Source organism: Citrus sinensis, chromosome 3 (genome assembly GCF_022201045.2).
Source record: "Citrus sinensis cultivar Valencia sweet orange chromosome 3, DVS_A1.0, whole genome shotgun sequence".
Lineage (NCBI taxonomy): Eukaryota > Viridiplantae > Streptophyta > Magnoliopsida > Sapindales > Rutaceae > Citrus > Citrus sinensis.
In genome coordinates this window covers 11,598,669-11,615,869 of record NC_068558.1, presented here as the reverse complement: position 1 = coordinate 11,615,869, position 17,201 = coordinate 11,598,669, and the positions used below count along the sequence as shown (strand labels likewise).

At 32.0% G+C, this 17,201-nt stretch overlaps 1 protein-coding gene across 1 annotated transcript; it reads left to right on the top strand.

Annotated features, from left to right (window-relative positions):
* Positions 1 to 3,077: 3,077 nt before the first annotated feature.
* Positions 3,078 to 4,615, top strand: LOC102619802 (epidermis-specific secreted glycoprotein EP1-like). Its single transcript, XM_006477673.3, has one exon. It carries the CDS (start codon positions 3,125 to 3,127, stop codon positions 4,430 to 4,432), a length of 1,308 nt encoding a protein of 435 aa, XP_006477736.2. The 5' UTR covers positions 3,078 to 3,124; the 3' UTR covers positions 4,433 to 4,615.
* Positions 4,616 to 17,201: the final 12,586 nt, after the last annotated feature.

The following is a 17,201-nucleotide window of genomic DNA, read 5'->3' as shown; positions in this document are numbered from 1 at the left end:
ACAACATAATAAATCATAAATACTAATAAAAAATATTAATATAATATTTTGATTTTTTAATTTGATATATTTTTATTTATAAATTAAAAAACTCGGGCCAAGCCTGAGCTTTTTTCCTAGGCCTTTATTCAGGCCCAATTTATGCGGGTTTCATATTTTTCGGCACATATCCATAGCCAATTCATGTGGGCCAGGCTGGCCCAAACTTTTTTGTCAATCCTACAAGAGACCAGAAAAAGCCACATACGTAACAATGCCTAGAACCTCACATTTATATCAAAGCCTAAAACCTACTTCCATGAACCCTTGAATCAAGAGAGAAAAAAAATTAAGGTTTGTCATAGTGCTACGTCCTATAATTTTTATATATGGTATTTATTAATTGGTTAATAGAATAACACAATTAATTTACTTATAAATTATCAAAAATATTTAACACCCAAAAAATGATACATCATATAGCACATCATTTGGGATATAATTTAGAATAAATTTTTGGGATAACTATTATTACACAAATAGCTAAAACTCATCATTGCAAGAAAAGTATATAGATTGAGCGGCATAATTTTTAAATAAAGAAAAACACACTAACTTTCTAATTTTAATACAAAAGAAAATAGGTTTTTCTAAGGGTAAATGTATATTTAGTCCCTAGAGTTTTAGTTAATTATCAAGTTAGTTCTTGTACTTTCAAAAATTACTAAAGAGTTTGTCTCCAACTAGGGGTGGGCAAATTCGGTTTGGATCGGTTTGAAATATTTTCAAACCGATATCAATCTAAAAGTTTTTCAAACTGAACTGATCCAAACCAACTGGATCGGTTTGGATCATCGGTTTGAGCTTATTAGCTAAAATCCCACTTCTTTTATATTATTTTACCTAAATTATTTGTTATTTTTTTGTGTCCGTAATCTAAATTAATACCTCTTTTATATTATTCAATCTACTTTGATATCTACATAACAATTCAAAGATACATCCATACAAGTTTACAACATAATACATCCTAATAAAGAAGTTCTTAACCCGTTCATTCAAAAAAAACTCACAAAATTAAAATAAACTTGAACAACATTTGACAATTAAAATATTATGCATCTTGTCGGTCAAAACTTATGGCCCAATTGCTTTTGATTTGTCAAAATCTGCATAAAATGATAAATATAATTAGTTAGATTGCTTAACTTAGAATATAATATAATTATATAATATTTCTGGATTGGATCGGTTTGAATCGGTTTGGAATCCTTCCAAACCGAAATCCAAACCGAGTGATGTCAGTTTACAATCCAATAAATCGAAACCAGTTTTTTTACTAATGAAACCGATCCAAACCGATCCAAATGGTCGATTTGGATCAGTTTGGATCGGTTCGATTAAAATATGCCCACCCCTATCTCCAACATAGCATTTTATGGTATTACATTACTTTTCACATTAATTTGTTACCAAGAATGTGTTTGGCAAAATTTAGAAACTCATTGTGAAACCTCAGGATGCGTTAAATTTTTCCTCAATTGAGGCAAATGTATTTTAATTATATTTTTATTTTATTATATAAATAAAATATAAACATATATTATAATATTATTTTATTTGAGAATATTATATTTTACTATATTATTATATAATATTATATTTATATATTAATATTAATATAAAATAATTATTTAATAACAAATTTAAATAATATTAATGTAAAATTAATACAGTATAATGTAATACCAAGCATTATACAATATTATTATAATATAATGTTAATACAATACATTATAATATAATACATCTACATTAAATGATATAATACAGTGTGCTAAACGCATCCTAAAAGATTTTTGTAGTATATATTTTTTTGTTAAAATTTATTTAAAGAATTTAGTATTCAATTAAGATTAAGTTGTAAACTTTGAAACAAACTTGTTCAAATAAACCGTGTTATAATTTTATGACCCACAAGTCAAAATCTAGGCCCAGTCGGGTCCGCATGCGGCCCCTGCCAGGCTCACGCATGTGCCTGATGACCTCTGCTCTGGTAGCTCCGCCCATTGGACAACTTTAGTTTTGGTCAATGGTCAAGGGGTGCCACTGAATAATTGAGGTCAACTACATAACGTTTCTTTTATTTTATAAAAAAGACATTTTCAGCTTCGTTTACAATTAATGAGCTAAGTTAATTTTTTTTTAAAAAAAATTAATAATAATAATAAATTTGTTCAAAAAACAATGAGCTAAGATTTGAATCAAGATGCCAATCTACTGCATACAACATAAATTCTTGAAAATGAGGCAAAATGTTATTTTGCTTGGTTCCAAAGCAGGGTGCTAATGATGGGGAATCAAGGGGCAGGTGTTAGAATAATAGTCACGTGTATTAATTGATTGAGAAATTTTAGATTACATTAAAAATATTATATTTAATTAATACATGTATAATATATATGTATTTATTTAAAAAATATATAAAATTATTAGTTATATTTTATTAAATTACAAATATCATTCTTCCATTAATTGAATGAAAAATGTTTGGTATCTAGAAGGGCGAGAGAAACATGTATTGCCGTTTCACTTCTAAAATCTCTCACCCTTCTTTAATTAAAAAAATTAAAATATTAATAAAAAAATAATAAAGAAAACAGATTCTTTCGTGCTTCTCTCACATTTCTAGATGTCTAGCAGCACTCTAATTGAATATAGTAATTCTGATGTAGTCTAAAATTTGTCCAATAGATAACAGCTAGACGGAGACTGCCATTGCATTGCATTTGCAAAGCCGTGTAGCTGCAAGCAGCATAGTTTGACGAGGATTTTTACGAAAGAGGAACAAAATTGTAACAGATGCAACTTGTTTCTCTTTAGACATTATAAATAGAGTAATGATACAGCCACAAACTCTTGTACAAACTTATTTTGTACAAACTGACGTGGCATTAATTCATTGGTTGAATGAAAATATAAATTAATAAAAACAAATCATGTGAGCCAAGTGATATTTAATTCAACCAATCTTATCATGCCACATCAGTTTGTACAAAATAAGTTTGTACAAGAGTTTGTGGCTGTATCATTACTCTTATAAATAAGTAACGACCTGCCTCAGCTCGATATTCATCACCAAGCCATGAAGATGTCATCTTCCTCAGCAATATCATTCTCCTTGTTCCTCCTCTCATCATTCCTTTTCTTCGTAGCTAATGCTAAAGTTCCTCCTTCTGAAACATTTAAGTTTGTGAATGAAGGAGAGTTCGGGCCATACGTTAATGAATACGACGCAAATTACAGAATGTTAAGCATCTTCAACTCTCCATTCCAGCTTGCGTTTTACAACACAACCCCAAATGCTTACACCCTTGCTCTCCGCTTGGGTCTTCAACGAAACGAGCCGCTTTTCCTTTGGGTTTGGGAAGCCAACCGGGGCAAACCGGTTCGCGAAAACGCCACCTTCTCTTTGGGAACCGACGGGAATCTTGTCTTGGCCGAAGCCGACGGCACCGTTGTCTGGCAAACCAACACTGCCAACAAAGGTGTTGTAGGGTTTAAGTTGCTCTCAAATGGCAACATGGTGCTTTATGACTCAAAGGGTAAATTTATTTGGCAGAGTTTTGATTATCCAACTGATACTCTCTTGGCGGGCCAATCCCTTCGTGTCGGTGGGGTCACCAAGCTTGTCAGCCGACTCTCCGCTGAAGAAAACGTCGACGGCCCTTACAGCTTCGTGATGGAGCCCAAAAGAGCAGCAATGTACTACAAAAGCAGCAACTCTCCCGAGCCCGTTCTCTACTTCACTTCATATGACTGGTTTAACGCCCGAGATGTCTCTTTACAGAATGTAACATTCAACTCCCGCCCGGAAACTGATGAAGCGGTTGCTTTTGTACAAACCCTGGATTCTTCAGCCAATGGTAACATTTTGGCTAGACCAAAATACGACAGCACAATATCGTTTCTGCGGCTTGGAATTGATGGAAATCTCAAGATCTACACTTATTACGACAAGGTTGATTGGGGGCCCACGGAAGTAACGTTCACTCTCTTCGACAGAGATTCAATTTGGGAGAACGAGTGTCAGCTGCCTGAGAGATGCGGCAAATTTGGACTCTGTGATGAAAATCAATGCGTTGCTTGCCCTACGGAGAAGGGTTTGCTTGGGTGGAGCAAGGATTGTGAGCCGAAGAAAGTGACTTCCTGTAGGCCAAATGATTTTCATTATCACAAGGTTGAAGGGGTCGATCATTATATGAGTAAGTATACAAGTGGAGCAGCCATTAAAGTTGAAGACTGTGGCAGGAAATGTACTTCCGATTGCAAGTGCTTGGGATATTTTTACCACCAAGAGACATCGAGATGTTGGATTGCTTATGACTTGAAGACTCTTACTAAATTCCCAAACTCTACGCATGTTGGATTCATAAAGGCTCCCAACAAGTAAATACCATCAAACGAGAGGAAGCTATTGTCTTGTCTTGTCTTGTTTGTTTATTAATAAACTAATAAATTAATGATTTTTATTTTTATTTTTTATTTTTATATGGGACTAATCGATCAGCGATTAGTTTTCATTTTTTGTGCTAGCTTGTTTGAACGTACAATAACACGATCAGATGAATAAAAGGTGGTTCTGGCATATATTTATAATTTTATTCTCTCTTAATCTACTTTTCCTTAGCTCTTTTTCTTTTCCTAATTTAATTTTTTATTTTTTAATTAGACTACGACACATGATGTCTATGATATTCAATAGTTGAGAGTTATCTATTTATTAAATTTTCTCCTTATTAGGTAGTAACAGACATATATAATTTTTTGCTTCTCTTATTGTAAATAATTACTTTCCACCTTTTTTTATCTTTTTTTTTTCATCACATCGATTTTTCCATTAAAAAAAATGTAAAATTATATCTCTTTTTACATTTATCAGATGAATAAATGTAAAAATTATCCCAATGGGGTTGAAAAGTTGCTAGCTAGGTTTGAAAAGAGCATACAAGAAGAGGAGTTCTTAATGCAAAATTGGGATTCTTGTTTGCTATTAGATTTATTTTTTAAATAAATGAATTCAAACACTACAATATCATAGTTGTCACGTGTCATGATTTTATCAAGAAGTTAGGAAAATTAGATTAGGAAAAGATCCTGAAATATTATATTGTTTCGTGGGATACATGATCTTTTAATCTTCCCAGCGCCACCCCCTTCCCCTGCGGGAAGCAGCAGATATATGCACAATTGATTCGAGCTCGAAACATCCACCATTTCCCTCAGTCTCTCGGGATCCGCGAGAGTTAGGAAGGCGGTAGCATCGTATCCCATTGCCTTACCCAGTGGTATTTGTGTCGGTATCTTGTTCTAATAGACTTGCCATCTTGTGTTTGGTTGACTGTGACTTGGCCACACCTCTGCCATAACGCCCATTGAACTTATGACCTTGCCATGATTTCACTTAGACAATGACCTGGCCACATCTTGGCCTTTGCCGTGTGTAGGACTAGCCTTTGCCATATCCGAGACTCTGATTCAACCACACCTGAAGTTGAACCTCCAGCATAACACCAATCGAACACGTGACCAAGCTCCAATCTTTTCTATAAGATACTATGGAGTTTTAAGTAAAAATTGTCATTTCTACTGAAAATAAATTGGGTAATTAGTCAAATTAGGCTAGAGGCCGGGGCTAGGGCCTGGATTTAGCATACTTTTTTGGGCTTGCCTAAACCCGATCTAACAGAAAGCAACAAAACATGGAGTTGGCCCGATTTATTATTTTTAATTTCAATTTAAATTAAAAAGTTCCTTATATTTTTTGTTTTAAAATTACAGATGAAATTAAAAATTCATTAACCTAATTTACAAAACAAACCCTAAACCTAAAATTCCCTCACACCCAATACCAACCAGCCGCCGCCGTCCCTGACCCTCAAATTACAAACCCAGCCAGCCACTGTTTTCAAATTGCCACTATTAGAGAATAAAATATGACTAGCTTAAATTGAGGTTAGGGTGGGGTTATTTGAACCCACCAAACTACTTAGTAAACCTATTTTAAAAAATGATCTTTGTTGATCAAAATACCCCTAAATTAAAGTACAATTATGGACATTAAAATATAGTTAATAAAATAAAATTTTTACTCTATGAACCCATTTCTACATTCATCATAGTTTTGTTAAACCCTAATCATATTTTCATTAAACGCTAATCGAGGCGTGATTCTTCTTCCAGGCCACATATTTTTGTTATCCGAGCACATGTAATTAGATTCAAGATAACAAAGTTGGTGGTTATGTCTGTTGGGAAAATATGCTCTTTAAAAGCATATGTGTTTATTTAATTGTAATAAACAATTTTTCTGATTAATAAAATAAATGAGGTATTTTATTCAAATATCTTAATTGCATTAATATTTGTATTAAAGTCCATTTAATCATATTATATGTATTTATGTGATCACCATGTGGATTCACAGAAGACATAAATACAAGTTATCTTATGATTAAATAAATTTAGTTCGCAGTTGATAAATAAAGTTGGGCACTTTATTTAGGTATAGACTGTAATAAATTCATTGAATGATTTGTCTTAATCATGTATGAATTTATTGATGTAGTACGACTACATTGAACAGGATCACATATGAGATTTAATTAACTTTGTAATAACTGTCAGACTTATTAAATCTCATAGGCGTTGATTTTACTGTAATCTTAATCTTGAGTTAATTATAATTTCATGATTGTGATTGTTATTTCATTTGAGTTACCAATGGGCACGACACATCCTTGTGGTCAAGATTACCCGGTATCTTGGTGGGAGCAATTATGAGTATTGGAGTTATGGATTAACAATATAGAATTTGTACAACACATCTCTTGATAGGTTTTCGGTACTTGATCATAGAATTCTTTGGCCAGAGTGTGTCAACATATTTAGTATGTTGAAAATGATCATTAGAGAAAACCAGTAAGGATCAAGGAATAAGATGTTATTAAATTGATTGGACCGTTGAGATATCAATTTAATTAACGATGTGGTACAAAGGATTGTGCAATAAAGAAATCAATGTGGCTTGTGACGAATTATTATTCGAGCATACAATTATGGAAGTCAGTTCCAATCTTTTAGTGGAGTAGATTTGGAATTAAATAATTGGGCTAGTTTAATTACAGGCCTAATTATTGTAGCCACTATTGTATGTTCCCAAATGATCCCCGGGTTAGCTCATTTAATTGACTGCACCACTACTGGACTAATAAGTAAGATAACTAGCTATTTGGGTCAAAAGCCTAAATACATCATTTAGTGGGAGGCTCCATTTAATTAGCTTTTGTATAAGGGGCCTTATGTTATTTTACAAGGTGGGTCCCCTATTGAAAAAGAAAATAACGTGAGTTTTATTTAGGGCATTATTTGGAGCCTAGGATTTTCACTAAAGGGAGATATATAAGGCTTATTTTCTAAAAAGAAAAAGAGAAGCCACTTTATACAGATCAGAGAATAAGATTTTTCTCTCTATTGTTGAGAGAAAAATTTTCTCGTGCTAGTTGCTTTGGTAGTGATAAAGGCGCCCACACGTCAAGTGCAGATCGAACCTGAGTCATAACCTGGAAGATCATTGGTGGCAGTTCGTGATCTAACAAGCGTGGTGGTGACGGATCGTGATCTAACAGGAGTGGTGGTGGCGGATCGTGATCTAGGAGCCTAAATCACTTCAGCGGAAAAAGCCAACTCGGATTTTCAAGGTAAGATTTCTAGAATATGAATTCTTATATATTATATGAGAGCGATCTTTAAAAGGTTTTATAAAAATTTAAAAACCTGATTATTCCCCAACAATTGGTATCAGAGCCATCTCATATTAATATATAAGAATTTCGTATGAAATCATTCTTGAAATTTATGTATTAGAGTGGCACAATTTATTCAGATATATATTATTTGTTTAATATATGAATGAAGCATGTTTTGGTTTGTCTTAATTCATGGTTAGATTTTTCGTTGTATTTTTCTTTGGATCTGTAACAAGAGGGGTGATTTTTTATCATCATGTTTCCCTTTTGATTTTTTTTCTGTTATAGAATTTTTGTAAGCCAAAAATTGGCCTAGGAAATTTGTAAATCAACGGAAAATAATCACGGATGTCAGATCGGAGGAAACGGAGGCCGGATATTTCAGAAGCATGCTGCCAGCAGCCACGAGCAACAGCAGCACGCGCGGCCCACGTGGGCAGCAGCGCGCGCTGCACGCCCAGCCGTTGCCGCATGCGCGCGGCAAGCGCGCTGTGTGCGCAGTGGCTGGCAGCTGGAGCACGCGACCAGCAGCTGCAGCGTGCAACCAGCAGCGTGAGTAAGGGCTTCCAGTTGCGCGCGCGTCGGTTGATGTTTTCCGGTGTGACGGCGGCAGCAAATCAGCGTCGGAGATGCGTGAACAGTCGCTACCCTTTGTGGAGATGTCGGCTGGGGAAGATGAAAGAAAGAAAAATATGATTTTAGGGTTTCATGGTTTTTATCATGGAGGTCCTTATGGTTTCATAAGTTTTCTTTCGGGCAGAAATGTTTTAATTTTTTGCGTTTAAATCCAAAAACAGTTTTGGGCTTAAAGAATCCTAGTTTTAGGCCCAATTTAAATTTGGGCTTAATGGATTAAAATGCATAGATAAAATTGAACACATTAAATTTATTTTTTGGTCCAAAAGTTTTATTTTAATAAAATTTTTTTTTAATTATTTATTTATTTTTTTTTCAAAATTAAAATTGGACCAATTATAAATTTAAAAGCCTAATTTTTTCTAGTCTATTAACAAAGACAAGATTATGGAAGATGGACATTGACAAAGAAGCCCAATGAAGATTAGGCTTAGGGTTAATGTATTTTTCATTATTAGGAAAGCCATGAATTAAGATTATTTAATTGTTTTTCTATATGTTATGTTTTGAATGATAACATGCCATGATAACATGTCATATAGAATAGGTAGTGCCACTCTATGCATAATGATACATGTCATTCATTAATAATAAATTTCATTATATTGTTTGAAATTTGCATATGCTTAATAATATTTGATATTATCTAGATAATATTATAGGAAGCATGCAATTAACAATATGTATGTTTTAAAAGGGAAAAACCAATTTTAAAATATTGAGTGGGAGAGGGAAAATTTAAGATAATTTTCCCACGGGCTCCATTGTTAGTTCAATAATAAAATTATATATATACCTCGACTTCATGATATGGTGATGCTCCATTCGGAGGGTATATATATTAGATATTTTATTTGATGAACTTCTTCAAAGATAAAATTGAAATATTTTTCAATCGATTGTTCACCCCAACGGTGACTATTGAAATGAAAAATATCTAGATTGAAACAATGGTTATACACTCAACTAAAATTTGTTATTAACCTTCCCAACGAAGCTCTGTTAACAAATTTAGGCCCAAAAGGATAACGATAATTATTTATCATGTCTCTACATGAAAGTAAATAATCCAATGGGTAATTGGGTCTAGTAAGTATAGACATGACTTCCCCACCGGATAGCTTGTCAAAGCGGAACTAGATTATCGTTACAATAAATTAAAATGCATTTATGGTTTTATGCATTTTTGTCATTTATTGTGAATATTATTTCAAATTATTTATGCATGGATGTTTTATTTTTTAGAAAATGTCTTCCCTGAGCCCACTTACTATTATTCTGAGTCAAAACAAACTCACTGGAGAGAACTATATAGATTGGAAAAGAAATCTATTCATTGTCCTGACTGCTGAAAATTATAAATATGTCTTAACCCAGCTATACCCAACATGAGGTGTAGACTATGAAGAGACATTTTCTCCTGTAGTAAGGTTTGATTCTATACAATTAATCTTGGCTATCGTTGCACATCTAGACCTTGACTTACATCAAATGGATGTAAAAAATTGCATTTCTCAATGGAGAACTAGAGGAAGAAATTTATATGGAACAATCACAAGGTTTTGTTGTTAAAGGCCAAGAGCACAAAGTATACAAGTTCAAAAGATCTATCTATGGCGTTAACAATCTTCTAGACAATGGAACCTTAAATTTCATCAAACCGTAGTTTCTTATGGTTTTAGGATGGTTGAGGAAGACCATTGTGTATATGTTGAGGGGTCTAAAGATGATTTTGCGATATTGTCTTTGTATGTGGACGATATACTGTTAGCTGCGAATAGTAAAGAGTTTGTCAAAACTGTTAAAGATTGACTATACTCAAATTTTGATCTAAAAAATATAGGCGAAATAGCTTATATCTTAGGAGTCAAAATTTTCAAAGATCGTTCAAGGAAACTTCTGGCACTGTCACAAGAACCTTACATTAAAAAGACTCTTGAAAGATTCAATATGGCTGATTGTAAGTCAATGGATACCCCAATAGCTAAAGGGCAATCTCTTAGTCTCGATATGTATCCCAAGACTCCTCAAGAAAAGGAAAGAATGACTAGAATTCCTTATACAAATGCCATTGGAAATCTCATGTATGCCATAATGAGTACAATGCCTGATATCAATTATGTTGTAAGACGGGTGAGTAAATACCAGTCGAATCCTGGACATAAGTATTGGAGTGCGATCAAGAAGATTTTGGCATATCTCAATGGCACTGCATATTATTCTTTATTCTATCAATGAGGTGGTTTGCGGATTGTTGGATATTCAGATGTCGACTGGGGTGGCGATCTGGATGAGTGCAAATCGACTTCCGGATTTGCATTCTTACTAAATAGAGGAGTAATTACATGGAGTAGCAAGAAACAAATATGCATAACTTTATCGACAATGGAAGCCGAATATAGTGCATGTTCCGCAGCAGTGCAAGAAGTTGTGTGGCTTAAGAGATTTGTGGAGGACTTAGAGATTAATATTTGCGCTACTAGTCTAGTAACTATCTATTGTGATAGTCAGGCTGCTATCTCATTCTCTAAGGACGCCAAATACCACAACAAGTCAAAACACATTGAGACTAAATACAATTTTATAAGATACATTTTGGCAAAGAAAGAAGTAGCCATACAATATATATCTACATATAGCAGGTATTTGATCCACTTATAAAAGCTGTAACGAGGAATGTATTCGCCTCTCATGCTAGATCGTTGGGGCTACATATATTATAATCTCGATGGTAAAGATATTTTTATTTTGTAAATATTTTTATTACATGAATTATTTTGAAAGGCATAATTACACATATATGAGAGTATGACGTTAAGTCAATGACCGACTTTCTTACACGAGCGGTCACCTCAGTTGCTCTGGGAGCAAGCTGAGATGAGACAAATAGAATAATGAGACAATATGTTTTGTCTAAGGGCCAAAGAACAAAGAATATTCTACAAATTTTGTCACCTTGACTTGAGTCAAGATGAGGTCGTGTACAATATTTTCTCGTTAACCGACTATGATGTACCCCACCATCATAGAGATCTGATTGAAGCCGAATGTGAGATCTTATTTTGACACTAAAAGAGAGTGTTCACTTTAAGAACTCAGGTCAGGCGCTGTAGAAGAGCGATTGGATTAAAATATGTACAATGAATTGAATTAATGAGACATAAGCCCTGAAATGGAAAATTCACTGTAAAGCATGTATCATACCACGCATACTTGGTGACCAAAATGGAAAATGAGAGAATCTCCCTTCTTCCTCATTGTGTAAGTTCCATATGACTTTCTATAAGTCAATTCTGGTATCCTTATGACTATCAACTATGTTTTTGAGATTTTAGATTGGTGTATGCTACTTTAGCATGTTATCTATGACCTTAACATGATTCGGTCTATGAAACATGACTAGGAAAACGACTATTTTAGATTGATAGATATGAGTGTGATGGGAAGATTTAAAATTTTTTCTTTTATGTGATTCACTGGTTGACCAATTGTTTAATATTTTTGTGATATTACAATTGTGAATACGTAAAGAGATTAAGCAATTTTTGACATACCAAGGGATTTAGTATGCTTGAGTATTAAAGTAAATTAAATCTAGGATACAATGAACATATGTTGAGTTCTCTTGGATATAATTGCAATTGAGATATATCTTGCCTGAGTTAGTAATTGAGACATGTCTTTGACTCCCCGAATGAGTTTTTGGATATGTTCATGGTCACACGGTATATTTTCCTGTATGATTAGAGATATGTGGTTGTTCATTATTTCTTTGTTTACTGCTCTGCTGTTTCGATGTTGTCCCATCATGTGTGAGTGGGAGATGTTGGACGGGTGGGCGCCAAAGATGGGCCGACCCAACCCGACCCACACATGGTAACCACTTGTTGGTTACCATATGCGTTTGGGATAGGGAAGTTTATTTGTGTTCAACTTCCCAACCGTTGTTGATATATGCCACCAAAACTGTTGCTGTAAAGAGACAAATTTTTTCCATTCATTCAAAAAAGCAATGTGTGTTTGTGGGTGAACAAAATACAGAGAAGATTCATCTTATTCTCTTCTTTATCAATATTAAAATAAGGTCTTTGAACAATCCGTAAAAGGCATATATACTGTGACTTGAGGAAGATTTTCGTTCGTGATTTCTTTCCGACCAGTGACATGATCCAACACATGTTTATTCCGCTGCATAATTTTGGAAAGGTAAGACCCATTAACTTCTTTATAAGAATTTCCTTCAATAACAAATAAAAATAATTAACAATTATATAATTAAGGGTAAAATATGTATATAAATTATGCCCAACATACCATTTGTTAAAACAATAAAACTTTTGGTGCAAACCATCAATTGCCTAGAAACATGCATGTTGTATCACTAAGAGTCAATAGTAAATTATACGAAAGCGTACCTGAATTCATAACGTTGAATTACTCTCTAGCGATGTGTGGTTGGTCTTTTAGATCTATGCGTTCTCCTAGAGAATCCTTTAAGTTTCTCTGCACTCTCTCTTTGATGATGAGATGTCAGAAAGAATTGAAAGATCCATGTACTTGGGGATTATGACCACATATATAAACAACTTTTTTCTATTGTCATGAGATATTCTTAATTCTGCCCATCATAAAATTAAAATATTATTTGATCTCTTCACATTAAAAGCCCACACCCTTTTAAATACATTAAAGTTCATAATACAAAAAAACCTTAATAGATTACTTTTAATTGGGTTTAACTTTATATGACAGTCTGTAATACATAATTATTCACATATAAACCTAATGTTGGATTAAGGATCCAACAATGCTAGATTAAACAATCCAACATAACAAACTTTATCATTAACATGTTCTTTGAAAAGCTTAATCAAGCGGCTTAATTTTATGTCACAACAGCCACCCACCACTGATAGGAGTGAATAGGAAAAATATTTTCTGTTCCAAACGGTTAACACTTCAAATTAAACATTCTAGGTTAATTAACATAAGAAATTTTATATGGTTAAAAAAATTTGCAGGAGTTACATTGCTTGTATAGCTACAGCAATTGTTGCTCTTCTCTGCATTTTAATGCTTGCTTGTGTTTTCTGGATATCTATATCTTCATGGTATCAATTCTGAATATGGGCTCAACAAAAAATCTTGGGAATTTGACTTCAAAAAGGAACTGCAAAAGCTTTTGAAAATTATGATTCATTGGCAAGCTCTGTATTATCTTAAAGGATCAAGTGGAGGTTCTTTTCCTTCTTGAGCTTTTGGTGAATATAAGCATTATAAGGATATAGGCTGCTTAGCTTTTAATATTTTATGCTACTACAAGATGGCATAGGTGTAAAGATAAAGATAAAGTTAAAAAGGAATAATTAATTTATATCTAGCTTCCGTTCTAATTTGTTTATTATGTTCATTTACATTCTTGGATTATCTCGAGCCCAGTGAAAAGTTTGCTTGATTTTTATCTTACGATAGAAGTACGAGGATTTCATTGACTTGGAAGTTAACAAAATAGTTTGAATCATGGACATTATTTTTCTTCCAAATAATCTGAACTTTGAATTAGATTTTTCTTGTTCCGAGAATTTGGGAAACTTTTGATAATAAATATGAATAAATTGTATTTTAAGAAATTAAAAAAAAAAAGAAATCAATTTTTTTTAATTATTGTAAATATCAGTTGACTTATTATTGTAAATATCAATACATCTTATTTTAATTTCTTTTAAAAAAAATATTAATCTATTATGGATCTCTGTGGAAGTATACAAAGTAAATATTTGAGAACTAAAATAACGAAATGTTTACATCTGAAAAAATATTAGTCTATTAAGCGGTGCGATAGAGAAGACCATAACATATGCAGAGCACAATTGGAGTAAATGCATCAATGAGAAAATTAAAGTGGGGGATAGGATAGACTTACTAATCCACAACATAATCTAATTTTTTAAGTTGAATAATCATTTATCACATCCAACAAGATGCCCTTTTCTATCCACCCAAAGTCCTTTACATTAAAAACCTAACCTATTTATTGTATTAAAATGCAATTTGCAGTATTATATAGCCAAAAACTGTAGGCTATTTCACTGTTAAAGTTGGATAATAATTTATGAGGAGTGCTAGCATCAGTTGCCCTCCACCTGTTTCATTATTTTGATTGCTGTATAATTTTAAATCAATAATAAAATATTGATAACATTTAATTTAATTTTGATATTATTATTTATATACAGAAAAAAATAACTTTAATATCCTCATCCTCTCCCTCTCTCAAGTTTCCACTACAGCTTCTTGTTAATTTTTTTGATCAACTTCTTTTCTTTCATTTTTATTTTTTTGAAAGTTTGAAAAGTTTTAAAAAAAATCTGATATGGTATTTTTTGGGATGTACACCGTCATATCTACATGATTAAGGTAATTTTCTTATTTACTTTTTAAAATATATATTTTTAAATTTAATTTTTTTAAAAGAAGGTGATTGACCCAACCGGGAATTAAATTTCTAGTGAACCTAATGAAAAATCCTTTCTGCTAATTCATCCATCACTATCCTCACTTATGCGGGCCAAAAAAGAAATTAATGAAGAAATTGAAGAAGAAGTTGCAGTGGCCAGGAGAAAAAAAGAAAAAAATTTAGAGAGAGAGAGGATGAGGATATTAAGGTAAATTCTCTCAGCATAAAGATAATAATATTAAAATAAAAATTAAAGTTATTAATATTTTATTATGTTAAAATTATATAAAAATCAAAATAATAGAACATGTGGTGAGAAGGAAAACTAGCGACTGAGACAGTCGCCCACATGGGCCACTGTCGCTAGCACTCATAATTTATTCGCATGCACAATTGGTAAAATGAGTCATGGGATCGTGTTTGTGTCGTGTCAATTTTATGTCATGTTAAATTTAAGTCGACCCAAATTCGATCCATTTAATAATCATGTCAAAATATTGAAATCCAAATCCGATACAAAAAAATAATCGAGTTAGCCAATAACCCGCTTAATATCTATATATTAAACAAAATTACATTAAATATTTACACATTGTCATACATACGTATATATATACACACATAATTTATCGATATTATAAAATATACATATTTATCAAAATATTACACATTTACACAATTGAGGTTTTAATTATATATATGTATCTTCTCAATATATATATATATATATATGTGTGTGTGTGTGTGTGTGTGTGTGTGTGTGTGTGTGTGTGCGCGCGCGCGCGCGCGCGTGTGTGTGTAAACAATATTATATATAAATATTATAAATATACATGTCTACCAATATTTTACACATTTACACTATTGAAACTCTAAATGTATTTAAAATTTTATAAATAAAACATTGTGTTTATATTCATCCTTTAAAGAATAAAAAAAAAAGAAAATCATCTTTAATATTTGAATTTTGATAAAAAAAACCTGTAAATTATTTTAAAATAGAAAATATAATTGGGTCATTGATCAAGTAAATGAGTCAAGAATTTTAACCCTAAGCCGACAGGAAAACAATCGTTTTGATCCGGAGGTAACCCATTTAATAATCGTGTTAAATTCAACGACCCATACCTATTTATTCGTGTCGTGTTCGTGTCAGGTAATCAGGTCGTGTTAAATTTTATTAGCTCTACACATGGTACATGTTGTTACCATGATGATTTTTATGCTTGATACCAGTCAACAGTATGAATTTGAAAAAATGTAGCATTCAAATGCAATTTGCAGTATTAAAGCAAAAAACTTTAAGGTACATCATGGTTGAAGTTGAACAACAATTTATTCGTATCAATACGTCGGTGCATGTTGTCATTATGATAATTCAAATGCTTGTGATATCTGTAAATAATACATAAATTAGAAATTATATGTGTAGTACTAAAATGCAATTTACAATTGCAGTTAAAGCCTAACTGCAAGGTATCTCATGGTTAAAATTGAATAATAATTTATTGGCACGTACATGTGGCTACATGTTATCATTATGAACAACAATTGAATAATAATATGGAAATTAGCAACTTTAATTCTTCATCCTCAATAAATTAAATAATAGCGCACTATGAACAAAAACTTGCAAGCTTATTCTATTAATCAATATTTAGTCTTACTACTAATATATATATGTTGATTGAAAAAATATCTCATATTGTTGAGTGCTGCTTCGGAGTAAATAATATAAGTCTTAAGCATCTTAATTCTAAAATTATCTTTTGAGTAAGAGCTTGTTTGTTAAACATTTGAAATTTGAAATTTTATTAATTTTAGATCTTTTTCTAAATTTGATTGTTTGTTGTTTGTAATTTATGTCTGATTTTTAGATATTTACATTTGAATAGAAAAAATAAATTTTTGTGATTTTTATTTAAATAGAAAAATGTATGAATGAGATGTAAATATTAAATTCTAAAAATATCTCTATTAAATATACTTATTTTCTAAACTAGAAAACTTAATCCCCTTTTTTAGTTTTGACTTACAGGGACATAATTGTTAAATAAAAATTTTAAAATATTTTTATTTGTAAAGTAAATAAGATGTTACTTATATTCAAATATTCAAAAATAAATATATTATTTAGAAATTTATACTCAGAGCCATTCAAATTTTAATCAAATTTAAATTTATTTAAATTTTAAATAAAAAACAAACGCTACCTAAATTACTTTGATCAAGGACTTGTATAATTTCCTATATAACATTATTAGAAAAATTCACCTCACGTTACGTTCTGGTAGTTTGACACTAATTAACTTTCAGTTTTC

What these genes read in the sequence shown, in the direction of transcription:
- LOC102619802 (XM_006477673.3), top strand. Translation starts at nt 3,125, where the DNA reads ATGAAGATGTCATCTTCCTCAGCAATATCATTCTCCTTGTTCCTCCTC.